The following is a 25,565-nucleotide window of genomic DNA, read 5'->3' on the forward strand; positions in this document are numbered from 1 at the left end:
CATAACATTCGATCCATTAAAAAAACTTTTCAAAACTAATATACATTGTCCATTGTGCTGTACATTCCATAGATATAATAATTGTTAGCGTAGTGGGTATTTCAAATTCATTATGCCATTTGTTTAATATTCAGGGATATACAATAATTACAATACAATCACATCTCTGTACTAACAAAAAAGGCGGGCAAAAAATTCACTCAACGGGTCTTAAAGTCATATATATTTGAAAACATAACGGGTACAATTAAAACACTCTGCAATCAAACCATAACTATCGTATGTGCTGTTTATAGATCACCCTGCACAAAGTGACAAAGTTATGTATCGATCATATTTTCGTGTGCTGGCATCAGTGGAACCAGTCACTGCGGCTGTCGACACCACACTGGCCGACCACCGCGCAATTGTATTTGCCTGCTATAGTAAACATATTATACAGCATGATTTTTATAAAAGCAAAAGTCGAACGATATTTTGTATTAAAAAAGTATTCATAGAGGAATTTAAAAAGGCTGAGTGGAATAAAACTAACTTAATGTAATCTCCCAATGAGATTTATTTTTTTATAAAAAACGCTTTTTCGGTTGTCTATTCAAAGTCGCAAATGCATAAAACCAACAAACTTCAAAATAAAATAGTACTAAACGAATGTAAAAAAATACGGAATAAGTTACAGAAGGTGACAGAATACTATAGAAATTCGTATTTCAAGAATAAAATCAAGAGCAATTTTAATAATAGTCACAAAATTTGGCAAATTATTAATGAGATCTATAGAACAATAAACTTATCTTTGGATCAAACAATGTTGAAGGCATTTGAAGCTCAAAATCTCCCACCAAAACTAATTGCTAATAACTTTGCAGAAGAATTTAGTCACGCGGTCAAAAATATACTTCCTAAATGTAGATCTAAAAAAATTATCCACTGATGCGTCTTCCATTCCCTGGGCTTGTGTTTACGAGATGCAGACTATTGATGCTAAGGTCAATTTTCTTTGTTCTAATATCACTTACCTTTATAACAAGCACGCACCTTTACGTAAAGTAAAAATAAGGAGGCACGGGACAGCCCCCTGGATTAATTTGGATATACGAAAAGCCATGGCCAAGAGGGACAGTGCATTTCGAAAATTTAAGCTGTATCGATCGGAAATCAATTGGTCAATCTACAAAGCTGCTAGGAATAGGTGTAACCAAATGTGCAGGAATCACAAGCGCCGATTTATTTCGGATAAAATATGTAACTCCTCAACTACAGACACTTTAAAATTTCTTAAATCTTTAGGTATAGGCAAAGACACTAACTCTAATAACAACATTTCCGTAGATATTGATGACCTAAGCCGCCACTTTAATACTTCTCATGTTTTTGATGATAACACCAAACATGACACTTTATCTACGATCCTAAGTCTGCCGAAATATGAAAAGTCCACATTTAGTTTCTCACAAGTAAGTGATGCCGATGTACGCAAACGTGTGTTGTCACTTAAATCCAAGGCTCTAGGTTGTGATGAAATTGGTCGCACAATGATTATTCATATTTTGGAATCTATACTACCTGCTGTTACTCACATTGTCAACTTTTCTCTAACTTCAGCTACCTTTCCGGATTTGTGGCGACGGGCTCTGGTTCTCCCATTACCAAAAATTTCTAACGCATCCCTTCCGAATCATTACCGTCCTATTTCTGTTCTCCCGTTTCTCTCCAAAATTCTCGAATCTATCGTCCACAGCCAGCTGTCTGAATATCTTTTATCTTGCAACTTATTGGATCAATTTCAGTCCGGATTTCGTGTAGGCCACAGCACTACTACTGCTCTGATTAAAGTGACCGAGGATATAAGAGAGGGGATGGAGAACAAATCCGTGACAATTCTAACACTTATAGATTTTAGTAACGCTTTTAACGCGGTGGATCACGATTTGTTACTCGCTCTAATATCTCGAATTAACATCTCTGACGTTGCTCTTCAGTGGTTTTCTTCATATCTTTGGGGACGCAAGCAAGCGATATGCATTGGCTCTAAGCGTTCTGATTGGTGCGACGTTGCTGCGGGCGTTCCTCAGGGTGGAATTCTCTTCCCACTACTATTCTCACTATTCATTAATTCTATTACTTCTATACTTTCCTGTCAGTACCACCTTTACGCTGATGACTTGCAGCTTTATGCACAAACTAGCATCGACCGTCTTGATGATACCATTGCTAAGCTTAATGATGATCTTTCGCGTATCTCGGTCTGGACCAAAAATTTTGGAATTAATGTCAATCCCTCTAAGTGTCAGGCTATGATTGTTGGGAGTTCTCGTCAACTATCAAAAATTCAACAACCTACATCACCTCTCTTTTTCAATAACGTGGTTATCCCGTTTTCCTCTAAGGTTAAGGATTTGGGTGTGACTTTGGATTGCTCTCTCAGTTGGGCGGATCAGGTTCGTGAGATATCTCGCAGGTTTTATGCATTCTTTCATTCTATCTTGCGCTTTAAAAATTTTCTTCCCGTGAAGGCCAAGATTGATTTAGTAAATTGTTTTCTTTTACCTATTATTGATTACGGCGATGCTTGCTACCCTGACTTAAGCGAGGAGCTCCTGATCAAGCTGCAAAGACTGCAAAATACTTGCATTCGCTTCATTTATGGGCTGCGCAAATACGACCATATTTCGTCCTACCGGTCACAACTGCAATGGCTGCCGATTAAAGAAAGGCGAAAATTGAGAATTCTCTGTACCCTCTATTCTGTAATTTCCAACCCTTTTGCTCCTTCTTATTTAAAATCTAAATTTAATTTTCTCTCTAACACTCATTCTAGGGATCTTCGTTCTTCTCTTAACCTTACTCTATGCATACCTTCTCATAAATCTGGTTTTGTGTCTAATTCTTTTACAGTTAATGCCATCAGACTGTGGAATGAGTTACCGGTCAACATCAGGAACTCTCCTTCTCAACTTTCTTTTAAAACCCAGGTTAAAAAGTGGTACCTAAAAAAACTCTGTCAATAGCCCCTCCTTATTTATCTTTTTACTCTCCTCATCTTACTTAGGCTTACATTAAATATAACTTCATGTCATGACATTTCTTCGTGTGTTTACTTTTGTTTGAACATTTTTTTTTTCTCTTTTTTTATATATTTTGTTTGTAATATGTATATATGTATATATATAAGTATATTTATGTATTTATATGCGTATGTTTATTTTGCTTGTATTGTTTTATAGTCCTACCTCAACACTTACTTTTACTATTTTTTTTTTACGCCTTAAGGTTGACTGGTAGATAAGGCTGTACGGCCTTAAGTCCGCCTTTTGCGCAACGTGTTATCTTGATGTGTTGTTTTGTTGTTTTTTTTTTTTTTTGGAGTTGTGTAATAAAGTTTAAATAAATAAATAAATAAATAAATCTAAACTAATGCCTGATGATAATTCTACAAGTAAACCCATTACATGCTTTCGATTTGTATAAGCTAATCCAGCTAAAATGCATAAAATAATTATGAAGCAGAACGCACATAAGGCATCTGGGATAGACGCAATTAAAATAATAGGCATTAAGAATATCAGCGACAAGATATCAATAGCTGTAGCCAATCTTATTAATACGCCAATATATTCAAATTGTGTGCGTCCAATATTTAAAATGGGTAAAAAAGACGACGTCAGTAACTATCGGCCCATTACCCTATTGTCATCTATTGATAAAATTGTCAAAAAATTTGTTTGCGACCAGATTCACACCTACTGCAAAAACAATAATATAATCACAAACATCAGTATGGATTCCAGCCAGGTAAGAGTACGGCGATGCTTCTGTCCAAATTCCCAGACTATATCAATCATAATCTTAACGATAAAAAACAGGTTCTTGCACTTTTCATAGCCTTCCCCCGAGCCTTCGATACCGTTTACCATCAAGAACTCATTAAAAGTTTTAACAATACAGGAATACAGGGTTATCCTTTGGAATGGTGTAGAAATTATCCGAAGGAACGGTAGTTAAGTGTGAAGTTTTTTATGAGACATTCTTAAAAAAACATTTAATATCCCGCTGTCATTCCTGACTTCATAACCAATAATTACCTACGACTTATCCATACATATCTTGGTCTTGTAATAAATCGCAACTTAAACTGGCAACCACATATTAATCGTATATGTGAAAAATTAAGAGCAGTTTTGGCCAACATCGTAATAATAAAAAACCGTATTTCTTTCCAAACACGCTTGCTGATATGATGCTGAGATGATATAATGCCTTTATAACCTCTGTTTTATCCTACGGACTCATTAGTTATGGACGCACTTATAGCACTTACCTAAATAGTATTCATCGATTGCAAATAATAATAATTAAAAACATTGTTCCGCCCTAAATTAAATTGGACTGCACTAATAATGACAACCTGTTATTCAAAATCTGTAAAACACTTCCCGTTCACGACCTTGTCAATTACAATTTACTTAAAGAACAATTCTTCAACTTAGATATACAAAAGTTAAAGGAACACAAAATTGCCACACGTAAGTCACAAACAAAAAATTAAATGTACCTAAAATGAAAAATATATACGGCAAACGTACCAGCGCCTATCTGATTCCTGTTTTAGACAACGATCTCGGTCTAGAATTAAAAAATAATTTACCGCTAACAAATATAAAATACAAACTTAAGATGCACTTCTTGAAAAAAAAACTATAACAGCCTGTATAAATGTTGTTTTGTAAACTTAACATGTATGTATATGTACATTTTTTTTTATATTTGCTGAGCTACCTTACCTCTCAGATTTCTTTTAATTACTACCTTCATAATTATGTTTTTTTTTTTTTTTGAAGAACTGTATAAGAATCACCAAAGTTCCTGGGGGGATTGGGGATTGGGTCGGTAACGCGCTTGCGATGCTTCTGGTGTTGCAGGCGTCTATAAGCTACGGTAATCGCTTACCATCATGTGAGCCGTACGCTTGTTTGCCGACCTAGTGACATAAAAAAAAAGAATGATTGTTGAACGACATATTCCTATGTAGTTATGCATGCATCTCGGCCCTCCGTCTTAGATTAGTACGAAACTGTTCCGCTAACTTAGCATTGCCACCGGGCAGTCCATAGTATTAAGAAGACTGAACATAGAAATTAATTAATTCCTGGACTTGTTTTTAAGAAACATGAATGTAATAATATACTGTGTGAGAATCAGAAATATAAAAGCCTCCAAATCGGCAACATGTTTCTCATCTTTCATTTTATTTTTAATTTTATGTATAAATCGTTTATATATTAAAAAAAACCCTTACATCCAAGGGCAATGTTTGACTATGTAAACCTAATTGTTTTTTTGTATGGTAATTTAAATTTAAAAAAAAATTTAATACGTTGACTACAATAAGTTGGCGTGTTAAAATATTAAAACCGTAACTTAGTAAATACAATAATTATACTACATTCAAAAGTGCTCTGGAAAATAAATCAGCTTAAGATCTTTCAGGATATTTATATTCCTAAAGGGAAAATAGACGTCCTATAAAAAACTTTTTAGAAAAATATCATAGTTTTTTTTTGTATACCTTCGCGATAGCGCAAATACCAGAACCCGGTTCACTGTGACCCAAATTAGATTTGACAGAGCCAATAAGTAAAGGTTCGGAACGCCCAGTGCACATAACGTCCTCTATGGCTTGAAGTTCTTCTCGGTCTCCTACTGCGGTACCTGGGCGAAAAAAGATTATCTCATTTCATTCATATCCGATTATTCCATTTTTTATTAGATAGAACCGTCATTAGTAATAAAATATTTATTAGTAATTTAACGAAGTTTAGTAGTGGATAGTCGTCGTACAGGTGCGCCAAGACTATACGTAAACACCAAGACACTGGTAAGACAAAACAAAGAAGATGCGACGACACGACGAACGGATAGGGAGGAAGACAATAAAAGAGGGACTTTGCATAGAATAATATTTATTCTAGCGAGGTGTATACAGAGTCACATTAAACCTGATACTTTCTAAAAGCAGCTGGTCAATAGGCACAGCAAGGACCCTCAATGAAGATATGCATTAGCTAAGCACTAGAAACTAGTGTTCAACCAAAACTATCTATTCTCTGACAATTGGTAGTCGGGAAGGTATATTCATTCTCCCGTATAACTTTAATTGGCATGATTAAACTGAGGACAGCAACATTTAGTGACGAATGCCTTACTAAAAATTTCATATTTTAACTTAATACGTTTTGTTACAGTAATGAATTTAAAAAAATGTAAAATTAATAAATTAATATTCAGTTTATAATACAATATTGTTTGCAAATAATTAATTCACACACCTGTTCCGTGTGCCTCTATATACTCGATTGAGGACGGTAGAATACCACACTCCTCATATATATCACCAAGAAGAACCTTCTGCATATCACCAGAAGGATAGTGAATGCCTTGGTCTTTGTACCCATCACAGTTAGTCTTCGCGTGTATTACTTGGGCATATACTCTGAAAAATAGGTATCGATTGATATGTTTTTATGAATTGATATGGGTCTTCAAGGCCTCCACGATGGATGAGTTTCTACAAAAAGTTTAAAAAAATGTGGCTGTTGCGCTGGCGGTTGCGAGTTCGATCCCCGCACAATGCATTTGTATTGCTCATGTCATTATTTGGTGTGGTCTGGGCGTTTGTGCTTATGTATTGAGTGTGGTTCCAGACCCCGACGCAGGACCTAATCCTAGTGAGGGCTGTGAGTGTGAGACGTTTATTTAAGACGTTTAATAATTTAATTATTTTTGCCTACATCTACACAACTTTGTTGAAGAATTGGTTACCATATCCAGAGAAAATTTTTATTAGAATACTTGACTAAAAAACGTCAATTGCCCCGTGTTATTTACTCTATAAATTCTGACTCCAAAGATATATTCGTTTATTTATTAATTTGATACATTGGCTTCCACATAGTATGTTAGTATGTTTTTTTTAATTTCGAAACTTTGAATTCGAATTTCGAAATGTAAATCATGTCCGCGTGGAATTCTGCCAAAAATGCAGGCAGTGTTTCCCCGTTGAATCCGCTATTCCGATTCTCTTGGCAAAAAAAATGTGAGTATGTTTTAAATAAATTTTACGCAATCGAAATATTATCCAGCTATACAAATATACATGTATGACACATACAAATATGACGCCGCGTTGGTGCAACGGTTACAGCCATGGATTGTACTTGTTGCGTTGGCGGTTGTGGGTTCTATCCTCGCACATGACAAACATTTGTATTGGCCATACAAGTGTTTGCCGTGGTCTGGGTGTTTGTGCAGTCCTTGTGGGTCTCCCCACCGTGCCTCGGAAAGCACGTTAAGCTGTCGGTCCCGGTTGTTATCATGTACACCTGATAGCGATCGTTACTCATAGTAGGGAATATATCTGCTAACCCGCATTGGAGCAGCGTGGTGGATTAAGCTCTGATCCTTCTCCTACATGGGGAAAGAGGCCTATGCCCAGTAGTGAGATATTACAGGCTGAAGCGTTATACAAATATACATAACAATAACAAACTTACTTTCTTGAATCCTTTGCTTTCTGTAAAAAGCAAACGCCAACAGTTTCAGAACGGGCATAACCATTTCCACTATTATCGAAACTCTTGCTTCTTCCGTCAGGTGATAGTATACCCATCCTGAAAAAGTCTCGCAGATTAATAATATATCGCTTCTTTACGTCACCTAGAAAAAATAATTTTTCTTACCTAGAAAAGTGTAAAGATATATAAGGATGAAGACACAAGTTTGCTCCTCCAACAATAGCCGCGTCACATTTTCCACTACGTATGGATTTGAAGGCAAGCTCGAAAGCGTAAAGAGAACTGGAACAAGCTGTGTCCAAGCTAAAAGATGGTCCTTGCACCCCAAGCCAGATAGAGATGCAGTTAGCTATCATGGTTTTGGAGCAGCTGAAATTGTTTTAATACAGAATTCATAATTTTGAAAATCATCAAATTGTTTGTTTAAATTTGCATTAGTGTGCTGTTTTATGTATCATTCGATATATCAACCTTGATAAAAACCTTGACTGGCAACATATTTAACTAGAAAGTTAAAAAAAGACTGCATGTAATTCAGCCTTTTTTCGTTTTCTAATGTTTACACGAATTTCATACATTATAATGCAAGAGCTTTTACGGATTTTTCCGCGGTTTATTAAGTTTTTTAGATGCCCGAATTTTCGGATAATTTACACCAACCGTGATCACTGGAGGACTGAAGCCGCCAAAAACTATAAGTAAATAATAACTATCTGTCAAGTGTCATATACAAGATACAGGAGTATACAAGCTTGATGAGAGTCGTAACTGTGGTCTCTCTTATATAAATAAATAAATAAATTAGCCCTTTTATTTCTCATTTCATTTAGCATACATTATCGTTGACAAAGTATTTAATTATTATCATATAATTTATTTCATTATATTTAATTTAAGCAAATTCACTAAAATAATCTCTATAAATTAAATTAAAATCACATTCGCAATAAAATGTTTAAACATTTTTAAAATTAATTTTAATAATTGTGTTTGCTCGCAAACGAAAAAAAAACCGACTTCAATTACATCGACGAGTAATACAACGAAGATCGACGAAAAAATAGTCAAGTAACTACGCGTTATCAAAGATTACTCCAAAAGTAGTTATCAGATCTCAATAAAATGTATATGTGACCACATGACAAACATCAGCTTTCGATTAAATCAAAAATTATTAAAATCGGTACACCCGGTAAAAAGTTATTGCGGTTTTTCGAGAGTTTCCCTCGATTTATCTGGGATTCCATCATCACATCCTGGTTTCCTTATCATGGTACTAAACTAGGGATATCTTCTTTCCAACAAAAAAAGAATTATCAAAATCGGTACACCCAGTAAAAAGTTATTGCGGATTTTCAAGAGTTTCTTTCGGTTTCTCTGGGCTACCATCATCAGATCCTGGTTACCTTATCATGGTATCAAACTAGGGATATCTACTTTCCAACAATAAAAGAATTTTTAAAATCGATACATCCAGTAGAAAGTTATGCGGTATAATACAACGTAGGTCGACGAAAAAAGCGTCAAGTAAAAACGCATTATTAGATATAACTCGAAAAGTAGTTGTTAGGTCTAAAATAAATTTAAATGGGACCAATTGGCACACACCACCTTTCGATTACAAGAAAATTTGTTGAAATCGCTCCACCCAGTCAAAAGTTCTGATGTAACATACATAAAAAAAATACAGTCGAATTGAGAATCTCCTCCTTTTTTGGAAGTCGGTTAAAAAGTTACATTCAAAATGGCATTTCATTTTCTTTTCATTTTCATTCATTTCCTCCATTTTTCTTTTATTTATTGTTTTCTTCTTTTGTGTATTTATGTCGTATTTACTAGGAAGGTTGTAGTCAAGAGAAAAACTAATGTTGCTTTTCTCCTCCGCGGTGACAAGCTGTGTTGGGTGTTGAAGTAGTGGAGGAGGCCCCGTTGGTTGCTAAATGCTTGATGTAAAAGTTTGATTGTTAATTTTCATAGAGTTTTAGTTTTTTCGAAACTTGTTTTTGGTTGCGTAAATGCTGTAATTTGCGTTTTATTCTTTTTCGAAAGTTGTTTCATGTTATTTTTGCCATTATGGTTTGGAGAGATAGAATGTTGGTGCCTATTTTTCGATGGTCGTTTATAATCATTTCGTTTGTATTGGTGTAATACTGAGTTTATCATATTTAATTATAGCTTTTTAACCTTTGCTTTATATTTTAATATTTCACTTTGTGATTGTTTCCTTTTCTCTAGAAGTTTGAGTGGATAGGTCTTCTTTAAAATATATGGCGCTATTTTCCATGTTTTTCTTATTTTGTAGTATACTAATTTTTTCCCTATAGTAGTAAACGTCACTATTATTGGCCTTGGTTTTTCGCTTTTCCTTCCAAGCCGCTTCACAGATTCTATTTCATTTCGTTTACAACGTATATTCATGTTTCTTATTAAATAATGCATTTGTCTTTTAATTGTTTTTGAAGGAAACGCTAAGTGACGCGTTATTTTGCTTAAAAGTGTCTATTTGTCAGTCGTTAAACGTCAGTTCCTATCGTATGTTGATCTTGCAGTAGAAATCGTTTTTACGTACTCCTGTTCGAAAATAACGTGTGAAAGTCGCGGAACAGAGCATGAGTGCACTTCCTGCAGCACCGAAACTAAATTGGAGTCAGTTGCATATGACGTTAAGCGACAGTTCATATCGTTTGTTGATCTTGTAATCGAGATCGTGTATACGTACATTTGTTCGAAAATAACGTGTAAAAATTGCGAAACGGAACATGAGTGCACTTGCCGCAGCACTGGAGTAAAGGTGGAGTCAGACGCGGAGCTCTAAGGTATTGTAATATCTCTAAATAAGCAAAACTTAACCTCAAAACATTAACCACGATATTTCCCTAACCACGGCTTTTACACGATAATAGTCGTACGAAGGGGTAAAAAACCCAAATTTGTGTAAAATAATGAATTACAATAGCTATCGTTGGTGTGTAGTGTCTAGCTGTACAAATATCATCATCATCACAGCCTATACAGTCCACTGCTGGACATAGGCCTCCACAAGTTCGTGACAAAAATGGCGTGAGCTCATGTGTTTTGCCCATAGTCACCACGCTGGGCAGGCGGGCTGGTGACCGCAGGGCTGGCTTTGTCGCACCGAAGACGCTGCTGCCCGTCTTCGGCCTATGTATTTCAAAGCCAGCAGTTGGATGGTTATCCCGCCACCGGTCGGCTTTTTAAGTTCCAAGGTGGTAGCGGAACTGTGTTATCCCTTAGTCGCCTCTTACGACGCCCACGGGAAGAGAGGGGTTGGCTATATTCTTTACTACCGTAGCCACACAGTACAAATACTAGCATAAAAAAAGCTATTAAATCTTAATTTGTGGTAACATAAGGAATAAAACAATATTATTCAAATTAGATATACCTACATTAAAAAAAAAAAAGCAATATAATATAACAAGTAATACTTACAAAGATGTTTTAACATTCCGAAATTCGGCAGATCGGAAGCCTGATTAATAATAAATAGGTAAAAATGAAATGCACTAACGAAAAACACAAGTATTACTCCTTAAAGTTAAAGTCGATAGATATGTACCTAGCTGTTTACAGCTCTGACAGAACTTTGTTTTTGTTATTGTCCGTATGACGTCATACCATGGCGGGTCGTATTTTATACGTGATCACGTGATATACAGATTAAAATATACGATTTTTAATATCAATATAATAAAACAATAATGTGCTTTTATGATTCCAAATCAGAATATTTAAGTGTATTTTTACATAAATTTTAAATTTTATCAAATTTTATAATTTATTTTTCACTACAGAAAGTACCGTTTTCTCAGCATTTTCTGCATAGAGAGGACTAATTAAAATATTAATATAATATATAGGATAGTTTCGAGTGACGTTGTGTTTGTGGTTGCTGTAAAGTATTCGAAACGTCGGGAACTCTAAAAAATCTGAAAAACTTGTTTCATTATCGTCAGTTTTAGTATATGAATGCTCCGTGACGTCTTAAAATATGTCGTCGTATTGGCGTACCAAGTCAACACAATTAAGCAATTTGACAGTTATTATATACAAATAGAACAGATTTTGGCCCACTAAAAAAAGTCTCAGAACCTAGAATCCTAATTCTACTTAAATGCATACAAAGTTATCATAATGAACCTGCCTTTCGCAAAAAGTAGAACAAAAGAAAAAAATTATACACATGCCATTCCTATGTTTTCTTAAACAATTTATAGATACAATAACAGGCAAAAATTTGCTAGATTTAAAACGTAATGTTTTTGAACATATTTACCCTGTCATTCCATAATTGTTTACATGCATTTTGTCATAAAACCAAGTTTTCTCAGACTCTGAAACGGAGCAACCAACGAACACACCAGTCTTGGTATTACGTAGCTCCTCTGGATTGAAACCTGAGGATTAAATTGTGTTCTTTCTTATTCATGCAAATTCATCAAAATCAAAAAAAAAAAAACAAATTTATGTATCAAATGCAAAGAAAATCAAAAAGTGCTTCATAAACAAATGTTAATTTTAAATAGACAATACTTAAGATAGAACAGACCACCTGCAAACCGAAATGTATACGTACGTAGTACGCACACACTTACACACTTCAGCCTATCGCAGTCCACTGCTGGACATAGGCCTCCCCAAATTCGCGCCACACATCCCGGTCTTCCGCAATCCTCATCCAGCCTACACCGGCAATCTTACGCAGATCGTCGGTCCAACGGGCCGGAGGACGTCCCACACTGCGTTTGCCAAGACGCGGTCTCCACTCTAGGACCCGTCTACTCCAACGACCATCGGTCCTGCACACAGATGACCAGCCCACTGCCACTTCAATTTGCTAATTCTGTGGGCTATGTCGGTTACTTTCGTTCTCTCGCGGATAGTCTCATTTCTAATCCTGTCTTTGAGAGAGACCCCAAGCATAGCCCGTTCCATTGCACGTTGAGTGACTTTAAACTTGTGGACCAGTCCCTTCGTCAGTGTCTACGTCTCGGCTCCGTATGTTAACACAGGCAGGACACATTGCTCGAAAACTTTAGTCTTCAAGCATTGCGGAATCTTCGAAGTGAAGGCTCGACGGAGTCTGCCAAACGCCGCCCAGCCCAACCGAATCCTCCTATCGGCCTCCTTCTCGAAGTTGTTGCGGCCTAGTTGGATAGTATGGCCTAGGTAAATATAATCCTGAACAACTTCGAGAAGGGTACCATCGACCGATACCGGTATCGGTATGACTTGGTTGTTAAACATAACTTTCGTCTTATCCAAGTTCATACAGAGACCGACACGTCGGGAGGAGGCCGGCCAGCATTTGGCCTAACTCATCCAGCGTCTCCGCAAAGATGACAATATCGTCGGCGAAACGAAGGTGAGAGATGAATTCACCGTTGACGTTGATGCCTCGTTCCCCCCAATCCAAGGTCTTAAAAACATCCTCTAGCGCAGTGGTAAACAGTTTCGGTGATATTACATCCCCCTGTCTTACCCCACGCCGGAGGGAAATAGGTCTTGTTCTTTGGTCATTGACATGAACGGTCATCGTCGCCGCGTCGTACATAGATTTCAGTACCTCTTACGTAGTACGTAGTACGCAGTGTTGTAAAAATAAAAGAAAGGTTTTCTTTTTTTGTAATAAGATAATTGGAAATTAATTCTGACTATTTTACCTTTGATGTTATAACATCAAGTCATTAGTATTTTGTCTTCATTACATACGAGTACTATAAAACAAAGTCGCTTCCCGCTATCTGTCCCTATATACATAGGGCTTTAGATCTTTGAAAGTACGCAACTGATTTTGATGCGGATTATTTTAATTAATAGATTGATTCAAGAGAAAGGTGTATATGTATAGTACACATAATATGGTAGATATTTACTGATAATTTTAGAGGTGTCAACATTTTTTTCATTTCATTTTCATTTTTGTTCTTACATCTAGTATTACAGGCATAACCCAATTCATTAGACATAGTAAAGGAGACAAAAAGCAAAAGGAAATAAATTTAAAACTACAATTAAAAAAAGAATTAACTGACTTAAACAATAATACTTAAAACAAAACAATTTAACATTAATAAATATAAAAACATTAAATTCATTTCTCATAACATATTATATACAAAGTAACTTTTGCGAATTCACTCCACTAACAAGAAAAAAGGTCTAGTGTGTCAGCCACCAAGTTCAGCCTTCTGACTGAACGAGCAAGGGGGCGTTGCGCACTAGCTCGGTTCTGACGTGGGGTATTGCAAATAAGCTCGGTCGCCGCCTTCGTTGTAGATACCTATCGGGTACGCTCAAACCTATCCACTGCAGTACCCCTGAATTATTGACAACACCACCGAATAATTTTAAAATATTAGTTGCCAGAGCCAGCTCTGTCCTAGTCTCCAACTTGTTGTATCCAACCATACCCAATACAAACAATGTTGGATTAATCAAGGGATACAAGGGATACACGCCTTTATGGCGTGTATCCCTATGGTAAAGAAACCTGGTGAATTTATTTTGAATACGTTCCAGCATGAGACTGTATTTGACTTCGTGTGGAGATCATACTACCACATTACACTCAAGCTGACTTCTTATTAGGGCATCATACAGTAAAGAGATTGCTTTGATGTTAGTGAATCCCTTAACTGTGCGAATAACAAACCCTAATCGTTTGAACGCTCTTTTGCATATATTTACGATATGCTCGCGGAATATTAATTTGGCATCAAACTGAAAACCAAGATCGCGGACCGATTTTTCTCTTTTTAAAGTGCCATCCACCTTGTAGGCATCTACCTGTAACCCTGCATCAACGTGAGGGACCAAGTACCTCGGGGCATTTAAAAGGTTATGTTTGGCGCAGGGAACTGAGGTAGGGCACAGCAGGAATTTCCTGCTCAAAATATGGAGCAGCCTGACTGGGGTACTACTTCGACCTTACAGAAGACCACAGCTAAATAATACTGTTTTCAAGCAGTGTTGTGTTCCTGTCGGTGAGTAAGGTGACCAGAGCTCCTAGGGGGGTTTGGGGATTGGGTCGCGTGGTAATCGCTTACCATCAGGTGAGCCGTACACTTGTTTGCCGAACTAGTGATATAAAAATATAAAAAAATGGTTGTGTTTCGCGCAGGTCAAAAGCCATGCTGAGCATCGCACAGATACGAAGCTACCTGTTCCTTTATACTTCGCTGAATGACTGTTTCGAACACCTTCGCCGGTGTAGACAGTATTGCCACAGGTCTAAAGGACTCAATAGTCGTTCCTTTACCTTTTTTAGGTATTGGAACGACACGTGTAACCTTCCAACATTCTGGGAAATATGAATGTTGACACTGGGAAATATGAATGATGACACAAATTAAAAATATATAACAGTAGTTCCGCGAGCACTGGGCGACAATCTTTCATCACGAATGCCGAAATACCATCAGGGCCTGCAGATCGCTTGGGTTTAAGTCGTTCGAGAGCTGCGCTCACGTCACCGAGGTGCAGAGGAGCGATAACATGTCTTTTGTTGTTGATAGTAACAGTACTGCATGCGAAGCCGGGCGGTTCGCTAGTTCATTAACAATATGGAACTACAGACGACGGAGATATACTCTGTAATATTTCGTTAATTTCTTGACTCTTATAATGTATTTAAAATTTAACGATGAATATATTTTAAGCAATTTGACAATAAAGAATGGATGTTTGTTCAAATAAAGTATTATTGATTTTTATTCATAATTACGACTACATAGACTTTAATATTGTTCTCACCAGCGTCGATGATAGCTTCATACGTCCTCTCCAAAATGATCCTTGACGCGGGGTCCATAGTATGTGCCTCTTTGTAGTTAAGGCCAAAATAGGAAGCGTCAAATTTATCCAGATTGTTTATCTTGCCAGTACGCTGCGGGATGTCAGGGTGAGTCATTTTCCAGCGACGACTATCTCCTGATATCAGGTCGACCTGGGAGAAATAAAATACTAGTTTTAACCGATCTCTCGAAAACAAACTGCCATGGATGTAAGTATCCAAATGATGAAATTATTTATCTCGTTATAATTTGATCACACACCCTTAACGTCAAGGTTGTTTGATAACATTGGGTACGCTACCTAAGTTTGTAATGTAACTAATGTTAAAACGTGGCAATCTTTATTTATTTATTTACTATTATTATATATTTATTGATATATTTTAGCACATAATATTTAGAAAATCATCACCAAAAGAGTTTCCAAATATTGTTAACACATAATAAGGATGGCGTAGATGCGCCTTACGAAACCAAGCAAACTGAAATAATTGGTATGATTACAGAGAGTGTGAAAATCATTCAATATATCGATTACAATAATAATAATAAATAACAATTGTATCAATCAATAACAACTTTAGATTATTTAAATTAAAAATTATTGTAAAATGATAGTAATAATAATAATTTTTTAATTTCAATTAACATTACCATTAGATCATATATTTTTAATATGACAATTTTTTGATTAATGAAAGATCAAATATATCGCAGTCTAGCAACAACTTGTTGTACTTATAACAACTTCTGTTAAAAAATAAATTTCGTGCGAAATTAGTCCTGGTTGCAGGAACGCAGAATATCTCTTTACATCTAGAACTAATTCGTGGACAATCGAAAAACAATCTTAAGAGCAGATAAGGCGAATTAACATGACTTTTTATGATTTAACACAGTAACAATTGATCTCGTTGAATACGTCGGTCAGCGGCCGTCATCATTGTAATAAAATTGTTCCGGTTAAAAGTTGTGGTCGACTTCAGATGTTTTAGAACGTAATGCGCGTACATTTTGGTAATAAGTCGTAAGTCAGGTATCCATCAAAGAAGCAATTAACAGCAAGCGTTAATCTAAAATTAATATAAATAAAGATTATAAAGAAATAGAATCCCACGTTAGAGCAACCAAAATTAATGAAAATTACAACAAAATTTTTTTGTAATACTTTACCTAATAATTTCATCTCAATTGTCATAATTTCAGATAAACAAACAAAAAATAGATTAGGGTAAATTAAAGAATAAGGAGTACATAAGTACAAATAAACAAAATTAAAATCAATAACAGTAACACTCTCTCATACTAGAGTAAGCAATTTTATCAATAAAAATGGAAATTATAAAAAATTGCGAAAAAGATTTTACAGAAGGAGAATTAGTATACAATATGAAATTCACTAGTGTAAGAATTACAAGTAAGATTTAACAAAACAATAAATTTACAATAAAATTCAAAACACTTATGAACGAAACATTAAATATAATAATTAATTTTGAACATGCAGATCATCAAGATTAAATGCACATGCATATTAATAAACTAGTAGAAATACACAATATAATAATAACATATAATATTCTTTTTAAATCACTTTCCGAATTTGTGTGTAAAACAGGACTCGTGTCATTTTTTCTAGCCATAACTGAACAGTTTTTAACCGACATTAATCTATAGTTTTTTTGATTCGCCAGATCCTTAGTTTTATGAAGGAAAGTTTTATTTAAGCTGGTCAAATGATCATTAAAGTTAATTCTATTGCTTTGCATATTATAGCCAATATCACAACACGTCAAACTTTTTTCTCTAAATCTAGCCAAAAAATTGTCTTTCTTGTGTCTGGCGAGAAAACGGACTATTATATATTAGGTCTAGATTTATTTGAGCTATTTTGCTTCGGAGTAACTCGAGTTACAAAATCAATGTCAGACTCTGTTAAAGTATTAATATTCAACAAATTTTGGTTTTTTGTCTCAGGCACTCCAATTATTTCAATACTTAAACGTTGAGCCCATTTTGTTCTTTATTATTGGGGTCTGGCTCAAGCGATGACACAACTCTTTTCATGTCATTGATAAATTGCAAGGAATTATGCACAGTTGATATCTCGACTTTAATATCATCAAAGTTATTTTGGAACGCACTGAATGCATGACTTATTTCAACTTTGATTATAGACCGTATTTCTTCGATTGTAATCTGTATCGGCATCGGGACGGCGCACTCTTGTACTATTTTAGTCGCTTTCATAGTTGTAATAGACGTCATCTTCTCGTATTTTTCTTAGATCGCTTTGCAATGCAACAAGGAGTGTCGTCGTTGTTACCACGTGGAGAAGTGCCACAACAAGTTCAGTGACATTTCTCACTCCGAAGACCTCGAAGGTAGCACACAAGCAACATGGAAGCATTGCCGAAATGATGAAAATATTAACGTATCATATGCGTCAAAAGATTTTGAAAAGGAAAAAAGACTAGTAAATTGCAACGACTGAACTCGAATCTCAACCGATCATTTGTTAAATGCGTCGATGTCATCGTTCAGCCAACACGACTTAATTACTCTGGCGAAAAAGAAAATATGTATATATATATATATATATGTATATATATATATTCTTTTTGTTCAATACTAATTATTAGCAGTTGAAGGCTTTGCAATAATACTCACTTTTTGTATTTATTTTCTAGATCGTCACATATTTACATATGATTAAATTCAAAACAATATTTTTTTAATAGAAATAATCTTTCACTACTCTTACCCTACATCTTACCCTCCCCAGTTCATATTTTTTCTTTTTAATCTCATTTCTACCCACAAAATAATACTCATATATTTTTAAAAAGTGTTGCAATAATAAATTTAATAAATATTCAAAACAATATTTGTAACATAATCAATATATATATGAATTTGAATCACCTTCCTCAAAGTAAAGGTCATTTACATCACACACCAATTACCCGCACTAAACTCGTTTGTCTATTAAAGGTAATGTTAAATATAACCACTTTTTTAATCAAAATTTGCACTGATTGCATTAAAATACCAATTCATCATCATCATCATCATCATTTCAGCCGATCACAGTCCATTGCTGGACATAGGCCTCCATAAGTTCAGGCCAAAAATGGCGCATATCATTTTAAAGGTATTTACACAAAGATTAAGAAATCATTTTTTTTTTTTTAATTTTACCATAAATAGGGAGCATTTCTAGCAAGAAAAGTCATTTTTCTATATAATTAAAAAGAACTCGCGGCACGGATAAAAAAAAATGTAACACAATAATAGAAAAAATGAGTTTTATTACGAATAAAAGGTTTTTTTATATAAATTACGATATTTAAAGAATGGCACATAAACTAAAAAATTTAAGAAATAACAATCTTAAACAAACATCTATCTTAAAATGAACCCCCACTTATTAGACAAATCAATGGCAACAATTTTGAGATCAAGGAGCTTAAACATAAATATACGTATAATTTTTGGGTTTTAATAAGAATATAAAACTAAATGTTTCATAAGACTATAAATTATGTTTTTCTTATCTAATGTTTTAATTACGAATTAGTTATCAATCAATTATAAAGTAAAAATATCAGTATCTTCTTAATTAAAAATTATTTCTAGAAATCAAATAGAGCCTCTTCTATAAAAATAGGCAAAAAAATATAAAGATGTAAACTACGTCTGCTCATTTTTAAATTATTTTCAAATACTGTTTAGGTATAATAAAAATGATTTTGAAAATCTTGCAAAGGTAACGTTCTAAACAAAAAATAAATAAAAATAAGTAAACAATGTGATCTTATTTGGTTACAGATTTTCATAAAAGTTCTTATAAAATCTGGGGATTATATTTTTATCTATAAGTGTAAGTATACCGGCTTTTTTATTGTCCGACATAGCCAATTTTGTTGAGTAGCAGCGGTTGTAATTTAGAACTCAAGTTTGTTTTTTTCTTGATAGCTCTAGTTTTGAGCATTACAGTTTTGAAACTATCTTTATAGGAACATTTGTAATAAAATCTGTCATTAAATTTTTTGTCCACTCTGACAACTTTAATATCCATCTTTACCTTTTCTCTGTCTTCATTGATTGAAATATTTGATCCAACATCGTTTTTTTAATGTCAAAGAAGCTCTCGTGATTTAGTTCATGGACTCTGTATGGATTTCCTTTTTTTTGGCAGTTCTAATTAATGTTATGTATTCTTCCGGGGCATAAATAGGCGCAAATTTCAGAGACCTTGAAATATTACGCTCAATCGTGGAATGCGCAGAATCACCCTCATTTTGTGAGTGGCCTTTTATCAGAAATTTGTGGGTTATAGACTTCAAATTTTCTAACATATACGGTGTAGATATACATTGCAATCATATATTTATTCTTTTGCTGACGACAACAGCTGCCACTGTAAAATATAACTTCAAAATCATCTTCGATGTTATCTTGTAAGCTTCTTAAATAAGTTGAAACACAGGATAATATTTCGTTGACTCCTCTTGCTCCTTCACCTTCGTGCCAAACGTAGCAGCTTACGTCTTTAGATTTTAGATCGTAAATAGTAAAGTGTTGTTCAACATTAATTTTTGGAATATAATAAAAGTTGGAAACATCACCTCTTGGGCATGCCAATACGGCTTGTAAATCATAGACGGCAGTTATACATTTTTCAGTGGCGTTTACTTTATCTAACTTTTTTTTCTCACTAAATCTTTTTCTTCTAAATGCGAGTAATATTTGGTTTTTAATGGTTCTTTATCTTCTGCAATTTTATAAGCTGTGCAATCTTCACATTGATCCTTCCTTGGAGACCAAAATAACATATTGTACTCTTTGGTAAATACATTGTAATAAATTTGATAATCTGCGTAAGGAACATTGTCCGATTGACATTTAGTAACATAGTCCCTATGCAATTAGATACCTTAACCTCACTATTTTTAAATTTCCAGAATTTTTTAATAATTTAGCTTTATTTTTTTCCATTCTTCTGACACAGCTATTCTCTTTCTGCCTATCTTTGATTTCTTTTTTTGTCTTTAATTGTATTTTCTTGGCTTTCATTCATTGTAACTATTTCATCTTCCAAAGATGTTGATGTTATTACAAAATCTTCACGTAGTGAAAAATCGGGTCATTATTTACATCGTCAGACGAAAAGTCCTTTTGACTATCAGGTATGGAGTTGAAGGAACTATTGTCACCATTCTCAGAGGAAATATCCGATTCCGGTATAAATACATTACATGAACTCTTGAGATAGTTTGAAAGGAGAACGTTATTAATTTTTTCTGATTTTAAATCACTTACATCAGATTCCACAATAACTCTACTCAGCCCAGGTTGATCATTTGGTGGGTATGGAATAATTTGTAAATCCGAAAGAGAATTGTTGCTAATAGGATTTGGTACCTTAACATTGTTTTATAAAGTAGTCAAGGGAGTTCGTATGGAATTTAATTTTTTTTTGTAGTGGCTCGACGTCAATAATCTCACGTAATTTAGGTATAGATAATTTGTCTGATGGATCTTCATTCTCAGTAGCTGAAGTATGGACTTGAAGAACTGGCTCTGGCTCTCTATTAACTGCCTTTATTAATTCGGGGGCATTAGATGTTTCAGGTATGTCAATTAGTAGACATTCATTTGACTTTAACGGAACCGAATCAAACTCAACTAAATTATCCTTAGATAAATCCTTGGACATAATCATATGTCGCTGCTTCAAAACAAAAAGGCCACAATGCGAAAAGACCTAATTTTACAGGAGAGCCATTTAAAGTTTTCAAAATCAGTTCTTTTATAATTGCTCTGTAATTTTAAAACTAATAAATAGGTGTTAAACACTGTTAAAAAGATATTTTTAATCTGCTTTTAATGGTTAATTCGGTTATGTGTAATTTTTTCAAAAAAAAAAGTTATGAGCAGATAAGTCTCTTTTGTATATAAAGATATTGTTTGAATTATGGGGAAAATTTAATAAAACAGTCACAATTTTTAAAAATAATATGTATTCATGGTTCTTTTTGTGCCACTAGCTTACACAAATTAGAAAAAATATATTATAAACAAAAAAATAATTAACCTTACAAAATAGAGTAATAACATAATCATAATCACAGAACCAAAATTATTAGGAATCTTAGCATTTAAATGTAAGTATCAAAGTGTAATTAGGAACTCTAATTATCACAGTCATAGTTGACATTATAATAACACTTTAAAAGTGAATAATAATAATAAGATTTATTTATATTCTCCCAGAATATTGCTAACAGGACATTAGATAGGTACATAATACCATGAGCACTAATATTGTGGGAGACTGGTGCCTAAGCTAGGCTCGAGGCCTGTGTTTCAGGACACCAGGTCTATATACGGGCATTAACAATTTTGTTGTAAACAATATTATATAAGATAGTAACTTTATATATCTAAGTTAGTATATTTTGTTATTCGTGGTACGATATGGGTTAGGTGGTGTGTGTGTGTGTGTGTGTGTGTGTGTGTTGTGTGGGCGTGGGTACGAGTATAATAATATATATATATATATATATATATATATATATATACGTATATATATAAACATATAATAAATAAATATTATTATACTGAATGTCACTCCGCCCGCCCAATACATAATAGATACATATATTATAATAACTACTTATATAAATAATATAGTAAATTTACTTATACTTACATATATAAATATAAGCGGGTGGAGGAATACGCCCCGGCAGGGAGATCAAACGGCCGGGGGTTAGGGCTGTAGGCTGAGAAACCGGCGGACAATCCTAGCCGAGTCAAGTAACACCGCTTTCTGCATCCTGGCTGCGAGCGAACCGTCCCGGATCCCCAGTTGCCTCAGATGGTGAGCGAGGCTAACCGGGATCAAACCGTTGGCAGATATTACGATAGGGATTATTTCAGCAGACCCCACACCCCACATGTCGACAATCTCGTGCGCCAGATCCAGATATTTACGTTTTTTCTCAGTCTCGGCTTTCACGAGGTTCTCGTCATGCGGGACGGTGATGTCCACTAAAAATACCCTCGACCGTGCCCTGTCCATCACCACGATATCAGGCTTGTTCGCCAGTATCGTCCTGTCTGTGGCGATAGGCAGGTCCCAGTAGAGCCGGACTCCGTCGCGTTCGAGTACTGGCACCGGTGAGTATTGGTAATACGGCATCCTCTGTTCCAGGAGACCGTACATAAGAGCAAGCTCTTGGTGGAGAATCTTGGCCACTTGGTTGTGTCTGTGCAAGTACTCAGTATTAGCAAGCACGGAACAACCCGAAAGCACATGCCTGAGTGACTCACCGGGATGACGACAGGCTCGACAGAAGTCGGGAGTGCCATCCTTCAGGACGTGCTTTCGGTAGTTGTTCGTCTTGACCACCTGATCTTGTATTGCACAGACAAAACCTTCGGTTTCCCCAAAGAGGTCGCCGAATCGCAGCCACTGCACGGAGGCCTTACTGTCCACGTGTGGTGCGTGAAGCGCCTTGTAGAACCGTCCATGCAGTTCCTTCTCCATCCATACGGTCTCCCGGTCAGAGGTGCTCAGTACGACCGGTTTCTGCCAGTTCTCTTTGGCCAAGGCTAGGGGGGTTAGTCCTTTGTCACACATTGAAACGTCACCATGCAAAGCGCTGTCCCGTCTCGTTTCAAAGTAGGCCCTGAGGCTGCACACCTCGCGGTTATGCATAGTCTTAGCGCTTAACATGCCTCGACCACCACACTTCCGCGAGATGTACAGTCTCATGACCGACGACTTAGGGTGGTGCATGCGATGGTGCGTCATAGTTGTGCGGACTCTTCTGTCCAGGGCGTCAAGTTCGGTCTGAGTCCATCTGAGTATGCCAAAGGTGTACAAGAGAGTGGGCATGACCCAAGCGTTATAGACTCGGACCTTGTTGGCTCCAGACAAGTAGCTCCGAAGAACTTTTGTCAGCCGTCCAAAAAAGATTTCACAAACTGCCTGTTTCATGTCCACTTCCTTCACCCCTATGCATTGTGACATACCCAGATACCGGTAAGATTCAGCTTCGGAAAGGGTCTTGAATGATGTTAATTCGAGACTAAGCTGCGACGATTGAGTCACCTGACCCCTGTCCACATGCACGACCGCACACTTATCTACTCCAAGCTGCATCCTGATGGAACTGCTGAACTCCGTAGTGATTTTCAGCAGTTCCTGCAGGCGTGCAGCGTTAGGTGCCAGCAATTTGAGGTCGTCCATGTAGAGAAGGTGGGAGACTTTAGTACCTCCTCTCCGAAACTGAAAGCCTGTCCCCGAACGCTCCAGCAGGGTGCTTAGAGGGTTCAAGGACAAGCAGAACCATAGTGGACTCAGGCAATCACCCTGGAAAATACCCCTCCGTATCCTGATTGGGTCATCCGCACCCGTCAGTCGCTCGCCCTGGAGAGATAGGATCGTGCTCCATTGCCCCATACATACTCCGAGGAAGTCTCGAACTGCCTGGTCAACCTTGTACAGCTCGAGGACCCTCAGGAGCCATGAATGAGGTACCGAGTCGAAAGCCTTTTTGTAGTCGATCCAGGCGGCCGAAAAGTTCCGACGGTTGCGTCTGACAAGCTGGCCCGCCACAGAGTCGATGAGAAGGAGCTCCTTTGTACCGCGACCGCCTCCACGACATCCGTTCTGAGCTGCAGACAAGATATTAAACTCACCAATATGTCGTGAGATCTTACAGCTCAGAACGGACGTCAGTGTCTTGTAGATGGAGGTCAGACACGTTATGGGGCGGTAGTTGGTGGGATCTGCGGTGTTGGTGGACTTAGGAGCTAAGTGAGTGATCCCGGTAGTGAAAAGGTTCGGGAGTGTCTTCCGATCTATTGCCTCTTGGTATTGTCGAGCCAAGGTCGCATGGCAGACCGAGAGCCCTTTCAGCCAGTAGTGATGCAGACCGTCGGCCCCCGGACTTTTCCAGTTCGGAGTCCGCCGGACCGCACCACTGACGTCTTCCGTAGAGATGGCGATTGGGTTCATCGGTTCGATTTTAGCACATGCGTCCTGAACCGCCGCAATCCAAGGGCCCTCCTCGTGCTCCACCTCCCCTGACCATATGTTGCGCCAGAAGGCGACGAGGTCAACCGTACTCGGTTTTAGGGAAGCAGAGCTCGATATCGGGTTCTCCAGCTTTCTATAGAACCTTTTCTGATCACTCACGAAGAGGCGATTTTCTCGAAAGCGCTCAAACCTCTCAGAGTACCTGCGAATGCGCTTTCCCCATGCCGCGATTCTCTGCTTCAGGCCGTCGATGCGCTCCGTTAGTTTATCGGCTATGTCAGGCTGATCGAGGCTGATGCCTAGCCCGTTGAAGGCCATTCTAACAGAGCGCACAATCCTTGGCCTTGTGTTGCCCGACCTGAAAGCTAGCAGCCTACCAATGAGGGCCCTGGCCAGGTTGATACGGCGTTCTATTCTCCTCTTCCAGGCTGGTACGTCGCTATTCTTATGAGTAGCGCGTCCAGACTCCTGGGTCTTGGCTCCGACAAGGCGGTGCACCGCTAGAGCGGCGCCGAAGAGAATAGAACCCGTATCCTCCAAGCTGAGGGTGCCTTCCAAATAGGGCGGCAACAGTCTGTTGGCTGCCTCAATGGCATTCCGCGTCGCGGCATTGAGGGGGAGGCGAGAGAGTCGCGGTCTCATTTCCAGAGGAGCGCCTCGAGTCTCGGAAATCGCCTCTTGCAAGATCCCTCTCATCTGTTCTACTTTTTGGGCGACTGCTCCCTCAGTGATCACCTCCACAGGCGCTTCGCTACGAACGCCTTCTTGTTGCGTTGACACTTCGTTGCGCACCGTGGACACGGGTTCGACTTCAGGAGCAGCCTCACGTCGAAATCGTTCGAGCTCGGCGGCGTCAAATATGCCCTTTCGTTGGATGTACCGAGCTCGATCTGCCAGGTTCTGTTCCGTAACAGTTAGCGTAGGCTCAAGCAGTAGGAACTCGCGGTGCATTACTGCCCGGTAGCCAGTCCGCCCGGTTTCACGTCCTACAGCCCTATAGTACGCACGCATGACACTCTCGTTCATTTTCGGTGTCCATCTCATGCGACGTACTCCACCAGCGGCGGGCAACGAATGCTGAGTCCCTTGGGACTCTGTCGTCGCCAAGCCAACTGGCGG

General features: G+C 37.1%; 1 protein-coding gene across 1 annotated transcript in view; it reads right to left on the reverse strand.

Moving 5' to 3' along the window:
- LOC123663277 (fatty acid synthase-like) overlaps positions 1-25,565 on the reverse strand; it is a 74,647-nt gene that overhangs the window by 44,650 nt on the left and 4,432 nt on the right. Inside the window, exons 2-7 of the mRNA XM_045597966.1 lie at positions 15,351-15,543; positions 11,872-11,992; positions 7,740-7,943; positions 7,554-7,670; positions 6,330-6,493; positions 5,570-5,712 (exon numbers count right to left, since the gene is read on the reverse strand). Of these exons, the coding sequence (XP_045453922.1) occupies positions 5,570-5,712; positions 6,330-6,493; positions 7,554-7,670; positions 7,740-7,943; positions 11,872-11,992; positions 15,351-15,543 (942 nt within the window). The remainder of the gene's footprint in view (positions 1-5,569; positions 5,713-6,329; positions 6,494-7,553; positions 7,671-7,739; positions 7,944-11,871; positions 11,993-15,350; positions 15,544-25,565) is intronic.

This window comes from Melitaea cinxia, chromosome 20 (genome assembly GCF_905220565.1).
Source record: "Melitaea cinxia chromosome 20, ilMelCinx1.1, whole genome shotgun sequence".
Classification (NCBI taxonomy): domain Eukaryota; kingdom Metazoa; phylum Arthropoda; class Insecta; order Lepidoptera; family Nymphalidae; genus Melitaea; species Melitaea cinxia.